At 54.2% G+C, this 9,576-nt stretch overlaps 1 protein-coding gene across 3 annotated transcripts; it reads left to right on the top strand.

Moving 5' to 3' along the window:
• Nucleotides 1-518: 518 nt before the first annotated feature.
• On the top strand, nt 519-9,027 carry GFAP (glial fibrillary acidic protein). Of its 3 annotated transcripts, XM_090292058.1 has the most exons (10): nt 519-997; nt 1,878-1,938; nt 2,131-2,226; nt 2,958-3,119; nt 3,831-3,956; nt 4,169-4,389; nt 4,907-4,950; nt 5,306-5,425; nt 6,711-6,796; nt 7,444-9,027. In XM_090292058.1, the coding sequence occupies exons 1-10, from the start codon at nt 540-542 to the stop codon at nt 7,483-7,485; spliced, it is 1,416 nt and encodes a 471-aa protein (XP_090148184.1). In that variant the 5' UTR covers nt 519-539; the 3' UTR covers nt 7,486-9,027. The 3 variants fall into 3 exon arrangements, with proteins under 3 accessions (XP_090148184.1, XP_090148185.1, XP_090148186.1); XM_090292059.1 differs by lacking the exon at nt 5,306-5,425; XM_090292060.1 differs by lacking the exons at nt 6,711-6,796; nt 7,444-9,027 and having other exon boundaries at nt 5,306-5,430.
• Nucleotides 9,028-9,576: the final 549 nt, after the last annotated feature.

Genomic DNA, 9,576 nt, shown 5'->3' with positions numbered 1-9,576 from the left:
TTATATGTTTTTAGAGAGAGGGGAAGGGAGAGGAGGGAGGGAGAAAGAAAGCGAAACGTCAATGTGATAGAGAAACATGGATCAGCTGCCTCTCACATGTGCCATGACCAGGGACTGAATCTGCAACCTAGGCATATGCCCTGACCAAGGGTCAAACCAGTGACCTTTCACTTTGCCTGATGACACCCAACCAACTGAGCCACACCAGTCAGTGTTCCAGGCCTTTCTGGATCCACCTTCCTAGAAAGAGGGTCTCCTCACCCAGTAATCAGGCCTCAGACCCAGCATCTGGCCCCAGGCACTGCCCACCAGTACCTCTGTCTGTGGCCAGACTGGAGCTGGCATGCCAAGGAGGCCCTGCCTCCGGGCACAATGACCTCAGTGGGGTGAGAGGAGCTCTCATCATGGCTGGGCTGCAGCCCGGTCCCACCCCCTCAGGCTGTGCCAGGGGGTGTTTCCAGGGACAATCTGGGCAGTGCCAGGCCAGCCACTCCTCCATAAAGCCCTCACATCCCAGGAGTGAGCAGAGCCAGGCCAGGATGGAGAGGAAAAGGGTCACCTCAGCTGCCCACCGCTCCTATGTTTCCTCCTCTGAGATGGTGGGGGGCCTGACTCCCAGCCGCCGCCTGGGTCCTGGCATTCGCCTCTCCCTGGCTCGAATGCCACCTCCACTCCCAGCCAGGGTGGACTTCTCCCTAGCTGGGGCACTCAATGCTGGCTTCAAGGAGACGCGGGCCAGTGAGAGGGCAGAGATGATGGAACTCAATGACCGCTTTGCCAGCTACATTGAGAAGGTGCGCTTCCTGGAACAGCAGAACAAGGCACTGGCTGCGGAGCTGAACCAGCTGCGGGTCAAGGAGCCTACCAAGCTGGCTGACGTCTACCAGGCTGAGCTGCACCAGCTGCGGCTGCGGCTTGACCAAGTCACCACCAACAGTGCCCGGCTCGAGGTGGAGAGGGACAATCTGGCACAGGATCTGGGCACCCTGAGGCAGAAGTAAGGGCCTGGGAGAGGGGCCTCAGGAGCAGGGAGGACTGAGCCCCCAACAGGAAGTGCCCGCAGGCCTACAGGGAATCAGGCCTGGAGACCCTGCCTCCCTGCTCACTGGTTTCCACACCTCTGGGAAGGGAGGGCTGTCACTGCTCCCCAAATGTTGGGAGGGGCTGGGAGAAGGCCCAGAGTCTTGTGATCTGTTTCCCAAAAATCTTCTGCCAAGAAAAAAAGGTACTCTCCACCCCTCCCCACTGGGAAAGTCTGTGCTAGAGCAGTCAGGGGCCGCAGCAGACAGGGTCTGTGTGTTTCACTCACTGCGGGGCCCTATGACTGTGGGTGGAGAGTTCACCTATTCTGAGCCCAGGTCTGTATAAAGGAGGAATTGGAAGGGAAGTTTGGTGTACACTCGGAGGGCTAGGGAGTGGTGGTGATGGTGGGAAATCCTGGTTTCAGAACACAGGTGATGATCCTAGTCAAGGCACTTCAACTTGTACAGCTGTGAAGCTGAAATCTTAATAAAGCACATTTCCAAAGGCCAGAGGAAACCCCAAGGGCATGGTGCTTTGCCGAGGCAGCTGTCATGTGTGTGCCCTCGAGTGCAGGAGGATGTGTGTGTGCGTGCAGCAGTGAATGTACATTGGTGGAAGTGCCTGTGTGAGCAGGAGCAGTTACAGCAACCCTGATAAGGCTCCTTAGCAATGAGTTAAAACGAAGGCCCTCATCACCCTTCTGGCCAACTCTCTCCTCCTGCCACTCCATTAGTCCTGGGGTGGGGTATGGGGAGTAGGAGGAGTCTCTCTGGCAGCCACCTCCACGGAGATGGGGCAGTGCTCCAGGAATCCTAAGAAGAGCATGGACACAGGAATATGTCCTCCTACCCCAGGCTCCAGGATGAAACCAACCTGAGGCTGGAGGCTGAGAGCAACCTAGCCGCCTATCGACAGGTCAGAGGGGTGAAGTGGGGATGCAGGAGGGGGACAAAGGGTTGATGGCAGCTCACCCAAACACAGCCCCCAAGACCAGCCCTCCCAAGCAATGCACTACTCCCCAGTGCCTGGAAGAGGGGCCCAGACAAGGCTAGAGAGTGAGGACGAAGTCCGGTGTTAGAGGGACCCTTTGCCTCCTTCCTACTGCAGGAGGCAGATGAAGCCACTCTGGCCCGTCTGGATCTGGAGAGAAAGATAGAGTCTCTGGAGGAGGAAATTCGGTTCTTGAGGAAGATCCATGAGGAGGTAAAGCCGGGGCAGAGGGGGGAATGGCCAATACAGAGGTTGGAACAGAGAGAGAGAGATTGGAAACAGAGAGAGAAAAAGAGAGATAGAGAGAAACTGAGGGAGACAGAGGTAGAGACAGATAAGAGAGCATCAGTAGCTCTGATAAAATGCACACAGACACACACTTCACTTAGTGAGAATTACAAAACCTTGTTGCCTCATTTTTTTCTTCACTATGTCCTCTGAGATAGTAATCCTTTCAGTATTACAACCTTTCACAGAGGCCACTAAAGCCCAGAGAGGTTAAAGAACTTGCTAAAATCACACAGTTAGTCTCTCTGGCCATTCCCTCTGCCATCTGTCTCCATTTAACTGAGAACCATTCACACACAAAAAAAAGATCCCACTTAGTTCTGACCTCAGATCATGGATTCAGCATACATGACCCCATGGGAGCTGGGAACCCGTGGGCACACCCACACACAGGGACTCAGACACTCTCTCATAAGGACATAGGCACACTTTCAGTACTCCTGCATATCCAAGCCTGGAAGGAAACCATGAGGCCCCCAAACTACCCTCTGCCTTCCCTAGCTTGGGCCATCCACTTCCTCCAACTAGGACTGGCTCTTTTCCCTTAGCGAACATCCGTGTCCAACAGCCAGGCAGAAGAGGGCATGATATTATGGGGAAACCCCAATTGCGACCATGGCTCTGAGCCCTGCTATCCGTTTTCACACCCTGGTCAGGAGGTGCGGGAGCTCCAGGAGCAGCTGGCCCGGCAGCAGGTCCATGTGGAGCTGGATGTGGCCAAGCCAGACCTCACAGCAGCCCTGAGACAGATCCGCACCCAATATGAGGCAGTGGCATCCAGCAACATGCACGAGGCAGAGGAGTGGTACCGGTCCAAGGTAGCCCTGTGGGCCAGCCTGCCTCCTCCAGGCAGCCCTCCTGGCTCCATACAAGAGAATCAGGAAAGGAGGGTGGAGGAAGCTGGGAGAGGATCTTCTTTGGGTGACTGAAATTCACCAGAGAAATGAGGTGACTTGCCCAGGGACACACGGGCAATATTACTTCCAATAAGAACTTATTGCTACTACTACTGTTATTAGACAACACTGTTGTGTGCCAGGCCTTGCACTCTGCATAGATTATCTTACTATGAAGTAGGTACTGTTCTTTGATAGATGAGAGAACTGAAATCCAGAAAGGTTAACTAATTTGGTCAAAGTCACACAGCTTCTAAGGGGTAGAGCTAGATTTCTAACCTTAGCCACCTCACTTGGAAGTGTGCATTCTTGATGCCTCTGCCATGTGTGTCCTGGGTTGTTGAGCATCTACTGCATGCCAGGCACTGCCCAGGCTACTCAGACATGTCTGACCAGGAAGATGTCATGTGCACCCAGATATGGTGTCTGAAGACGCAGCAGTGGCTTCTGCGTCCCCTATCCATGGGTCACAGTCGCTGGGAATAATCCTACCCAGGGCCAGTGACCTGGACCGCAACCCTGGTGTCCTGCCCAGCTCCCTGATTTCCCAGAAACCGCGCCTTCCCACACAGTTCCCCATGTGCGGCTGAAACCCGCCCCTCAGCATAGGACCCTCTCCCCGCTCATTAACAGTTTGCAGACTTGACGGATGCTGCTGCCCGCAACGCGGAGCTGCTCCGCCAGGCCAAGCACGAGGCCAACGACTACCGGCGCCAGCTGCAGGCTTTGACCTGCGACCTGGAGTCCTTGCGCGGCACGGTGAGCGTACGCAGAGCCCGAGGCGGGTGGACGGGGGCGGCGAGCTGAGGCTGGCGAGCGGGAGAAGGGGGACAGGCCACCACAGGGCCTGCTAGAGAAGAACCCGCGGCGGGACCAGGACTGGGGGTGGGGCGGGGCCTCAAAGCCCCGGGAGTAGACCTGGTCCGAGGGCTTAACGTTGCCTCGAGGGACGGACTGGCTCCACCCTACAGAACGAGTCCCTGGAGAGGCAGATGCGGGAGCAGGAGGAGCGCCACGCCCGGGAGGCAGCGAGTTATCAGGAAGCCCTGGCCCGGCTGGAGGAGGAGGGGCAGACCCTCAAGGACGAGATGGCCCGTCACCTGCAGGAGTACCAGGACCTGCTCAACATCAAGCTGGCGCTGGACATCGAGATCGCCACCTATAGGAAGCTGCTGGAGGGCGAAGAGAACCGGTGAGCCCTGACTAGAGCCCTGGGGAATCCTCTCTGGAGTCACACTTTGTTCCCCTAGGAGACTTACTCAGCCTGTGCCCAGCACAGTGCTCGCCTAACACCCAGTAAGGTAATCAATGAATGTTTGATGAATGAATGAATGGATTCAATTCAACCAATGTCGATTAGGTCCCAGGGCAAGGACTTGGGTCACCTTCCCTAAACTGAAAGCCTCATCCCTCACCATCCCAACAAAAATTGGACTTCTTTTTCCCAGACCTCTTCTCTGCCTCTTCAGAACTTGTTTTGCCATTCCTCCCTCCCCTCCGCCATCTTCCAAGCCCAGACTTCCCATCAAATGGAGATGTTCACAGGTAACACCCAAGCCCCTTGCATACTCTTGGAGCTCCAGCATGTTGGCTGCTGAGGAAAGTTAGGAAACGCACTCCTCAAGGCTGCCATGATAACCCCAGACCAGGACCTGGCCTGGGATGTCCTTGGGCAGCCTGGTCACCCCTCTCCCTCTGCTGTCTTTCAGTATCACCATTCCTGTACAGACCTTCTCCAACCTGCAGATTCGAGGTCAGTAGAGCCAGCCATGTGGCTGGGGTTTTGGATTACTGCCCCTGCCCCCAAGTCTGTGGGCTGCTGCTCTGGCCTGGGGCTGAGAACCTGGATCAAAAGGGTCCAGAGCTCCCCTTGAGGGCCTTCATGATTCACGCAGAGCTTCTGGCCAGAATGCACCATCCCCAGGGCATTTCGGGTGGGGCCTACAGCCAGTTCTGTCCTGCTCTACCCTGTGTCCCCGCTTCTATCCCTTCACCCCATTCCACTACAGATTTGGATGAGGGCCTCAACCTGTCCACAGACCCCTGAGCAAGCTCTGCTCATCTGAGTGTTTTATGTTTTTTTTTTTTTTAACTGCTTGTCACTACAGGGGGCAAAGGCACCAAAGAAGGGGAAGGTCCCAAGGTCACAAGACATCTCAAAAGCCTCACAGTACAAGTTATACCAATTCAGGCTCACCAGATTGTAAATGGAGCCCCGCCGGCTCTCGGTTAGCTGCCTCCCTCTCAGATACGGTGCTTTTCTCCACTTGGCAAGGAGGGAACTTCACCAAGTCCATGTTTCCCGTTCTGTTGGGCTCCCTCCTCCCAGGTTTCCCTAACAGGCCAGCCTGTGTCATCTTCCTAGCAACCTCAGTGCCCAGCCCAGGACCTGGCACAGGGGTAAATGTAGGTTAAACTAGCAGAGCTGACTGGTGTTCAGGGTGTAGTGTCCTTGGGTGCTCAGATGAGATGCTCTGGGGCCTCTGAGCAAATGCCAGTCTCTGCCTCACCTCGTCCCCATCACTGAGAGAGCCCCTCGGGTTTCGCTGTGCCCAGTGGCCAGGCTCTCTGCTTGATTTATCTATCCCTGAGGCTCTGCTGCTCAGCTTGATGCTGATTCAGCCCAGAGGATTATTTCCCCCTGGACTGCTGCTCTTGTAGTGAAAAAGTTTTATGTTCCTTGCTCTTAATTTTAAATATTAGTGAGGTTGACATGTTATATTTTTCTCTCTGAGAGGGGGATAAACTAAATTACTTCTTACTTGTATGTGGCCCTCAGATGATTATCAGCTATGGGAAAAAAAGTCTTCTGGCCTAGAAATTCAGGAATCCTAGAAATTCAGGAATACTAGATATGTGTGTCCCAGAGCTTAGTTCAGCATCAGATGGGTTAATCAGGGGGACTAGCCAGAGATAATACTGCCAAGTACCAAACACTAAAGGATCATTAGGGCCCAGAGAAGTGGCAGAGAGAAGTAGGAAAGGAGAAGGACAGGAAAGGGACCCACGTGTATTGAGCTAATGTCTTCACATACATTGTTTCAGTTAACTGACTCCTCACTCCCACCTAAAGAAAAGTAAGTTTCATCATCCCCATTTTGCAGATGAGGAAACTAAGCCTGGGAGAGGACAATTGACTTGCCCACAGTTATGTGACTGGTTAGTGGCTGAGCTGGGACTCTCGAGCTCTGGTCTGCCTGATTTCAAAGCCCGGGTGCTCCTTCCTAGGCATAGTGCTAGGTTGTCAGAAAGCTAGGTACCAGGTAAGGGCTTGCAGAGGGACTGAAATGCAGCCAGGCCAGGAGAGCAACAGGGCAGTGGACAGAGTAGCCAGGACTTGCCCAACAGAGTGGGGACTTGGGGGTTGCCAGCCCCTTTGGAGGAGCCTAGGCCCTCCCTGCTGGGTTGGATAAGCTTTCATACTTAGGATCTGGTGTGATAGGAAGCCAAGGGTGGCAGAGGATGTCTAGTGCCCCCAGAGCCCACAGAAGGCCTCCTGTTCTCACACCACAGAAACTAGCCTGGACACCAAGTCCATGTCAGAAGGCCACCTCAAAAGGAACATCGTGGTGAAGACTGTGGAGATGCGGGATGGAGAGGTAAGGAAAGCAGACCTGAGATTCTGGCCCCATCAGGCTCTGGCTGCCCCCAGGAGTTCTTGAGGCCAGGCTCTGGAATAAAGCCTGAACTGGCACAGAAGGTTCTCGATAGCTCTCAAAGGCTTCCCAAGGAGGCTCTGGAAGAGGGGATGTAAGTCAATCCCCCAGCTTCTTCACTGACAGTTCTAAGCGGAGCCTGATGCCCAGGCCACTGGATGGGGTCCCGACTTGGGCTTTCTCCCTTTCTATCTTGACTTAGGTAACCCCAGTGCCAGGCCTGGGGGAGAGAGAAAATTTAAAGTTAGAAGTTTTCACTTCCGACTTTCCATTTCCAGCTTGGTTAAAGGAACCTGCCAGAGGAATGGGAAAAAGGGATTTGGCGTAACCCATTCCCCATCACACCAGTAACAGTACTAGCTAATTTTACATCATCATCCCCCCATGTGCCAGGCATGGTGCTAGATGATTTACAAGTGATCTCATTTCCCCTCTGAATACTGCATGAGAGAGTTCTGGTTACTTTCATTGAAAAGAAAGACCCAGGAAGGCTGGGGACTTGTCCAAGGTCACATAGCCTGGCAGTGGTGGACCCAGGGTCTGTGTCAGCTCCTAACTGTGGCACTATGCAACTTCTCTGCCCCTTGCAGGTCATTAAGGAGTCCAAGCAGGAGCACAAGGATGTGATGTGAGGCTGGAACCACCTGATGGCCCCACAGTGGGAGGAGCCTGCAGTACCAAACAGGATACTTGCCCCTCCTCAGATAGCTGATTTCCCCAGACCTGAGTCCCCCACCACCACCACAGCTGCTCCCCTCCCTACTAAGGCTCTATGCCAGCTTTTGCCTAGGGTCCATCAACATTAGACCTACCAGAAAGCACCCACCCCACTCCCAGCAACTTCACCTAACAGGGCACTCACCCCAAAGGGGCAGCCTGGAGGGGAAGGGCCAGAGTTTGAGTTAGAATTAGGAGGGAAGAGAGAAGTTGGGGAGGGCCTGGAGACCTAAGAAATCACCCTCCATAGCCTAATCCTTGTTGTCATGGCAACTGTTGCCAGAGCTGGAGGTCTCTGGTCTATCTGGGAAGTGAGTCTTTGAGTTTACTCAGGCTGCAGAGGAAAACAGACTCTGAGACAGGAAGGGGAAGCCCCGCAGGCAAGGTAGCCCTAGCCAGAGGCTCATCTGAATCTAGATGGCCCCTGGCCAGTCTGAGAGTAGGCCGGGCATCCTGCCACCTGGAATCCTCAGCAGACAGAATTCCTGGCCTACCCAGATTCCAGAGGGGCCTCCTGAGCAGTGATTCAAGTGCCTCAGCCCCAGTGCTGTGTGGGCAGGTGGGAGCTTGCTTCTCAGCACTAGAGGATCTTAGTATAAGTGAAGAGGGAAGAGGTGTTGAGAAGGAGTAGAGGGGGCTGCCTCGCCCAGGTCAGTACAGAAAGGGCAAGCCCAGGAGGACTTCCTCCATATGAGAGTGGGGAGGGGAGGTAGAGATGGTGGAGGAGGCAGTGGGATGATGCTAGACATCAGAGTTGGGGTTGACCAGTTACACTTGGCCTCTGGGTCATGGGAATCAAGGAAGTGACTCATCCTCTTGAAGATACTGAAATAGAGAAAGGGGCTGCTGTCCACAGGGGTAGGGCACACTTTGTCCGGGTTCTAAAGGCCACTTCCTTGCTGCATAATCCCTGCCCACCCAAGCCTTCGAGCCCCTGCTGCTGCTGCCTTCCAACCCCAGCAAGTACTTTGGGTCAGGCCAGCCTAATACCTCTGCCTCTCTGCACCCCACAGTGACCTAGTGCTTTTCCCTAAACCAAGGACCCTGTGGTCCCCTCTTACTCAAATACAAAGTGTACCCCAGTATTTTAGGTAGCACTCTACAGTTCTGGAAATTGAGGCATGAGCACAGTGAAGACCCTAGTTTGAGTTCCCACAGCCTGGGGGTTGGGGAGAGCAGACACTTTCACCCAGAGCTTCAGCTCTGATTTCCGCAGGACTGTGCAGGGGGAAGGAGTGTTAATGGGATTATCTGTGCCCAGAAATGGGACTAAGAGGACTCACTCCAGGGTCTCCCTCTTCCCTCTAAGGCCAAAGGGAGGGAGGAGTGGGAATCCCTCCCTCTTTCCAAGAGTTGGTGCCCTTCCCCTGATGCCCTCCTGCCACCCACTGATGCTAACTTTCAGGGCACCACTGTGGCCTGTAGTTGCTGAGGTAAATAAAATCAACTGCTCTGCCTCCCCCAGAGTGGACTCGGATCTGTTCAGGAGAAGCTGGGGCTCGGGCAAGGGGCCAGCAAGTAGCCTTGGACAAGACCCAACCTGCTTCTTGTCACTGATCATCTCGGGAGCTCAACACTCCCACCCCCACCCACAGCAGCAGCCACATGACAAATCCCACCTCCAACCTTGCTCTACCATAGCAGTTTTGGTGCCACCACCACACCCCCACCTTTGCTCCAAGCCACTCTTCTCACCCCCAGTCCCCAGCATGGGTATACTTTCTCAGGAAAGCCCTGAATTTGACCTCCATTTTCCTCCCCATTTCTCCTGTTCTAGTCTACCTTTCTTCCCAAACCTGCCATTTCTACCAGCTGGTCCCAGGACAAGACTGGGAGGAAGACAGAGGGAACATATATGAGGCCTCCCACTTTTTCTTCCTTCTTCTCCCTACCACCCCCAATTCAACCAGCACCTACTTAGCAATCCTTGAAGGCAAGAAAATAAAGCACCTCAAGCACTGTTTAATAACCAAATAGGCCCTTTGATAAATATTAGGTTCCCTTCT

The sequence above is a fragment of the Furipterus horrens genome, unplaced genomic scaffold, assembly GCF_987537825.1.
Source record: "Furipterus horrens unplaced genomic scaffold, mFurHor1.1.pri manual_scaffold_11, whole genome shotgun sequence".
Taxonomy (NCBI): Eukaryota; Metazoa; Chordata; class Mammalia; order Chiroptera; family Furipteridae; genus Furipterus; species Furipterus horrens.
The sequence above is the reverse complement of the archived record's forward strand: the minus strand, read 5'-3'. Positions and strand labels throughout refer to the sequence as shown.

What these genes read in the sequence shown, in the direction of transcription:
- GFAP (XM_090292058.1), top strand. Translation starts at nt 540, where the DNA reads ATGGAGAGGAAAAGGGTCACCTCAGCTGCCCACCGCTCCTATGTTTCC. An exon ending in AGGAGTGGTACCGGTCCAAG is followed by an intron (nt 3,120 to 3,830) that starts GTAGCCCTGTGG and finishes GCTCATTAACAG; the next exon opens with TTTGCAGACTTGACGGATGC. An exon ending in TGGAGCCCCGCCGGCTCTCG is followed by an intron (nt 5,426 to 6,710) that starts GTTAGCTGCCTC and finishes CTCACACCACAG; the next exon opens with AAACTAGCCTGGACACCAAG.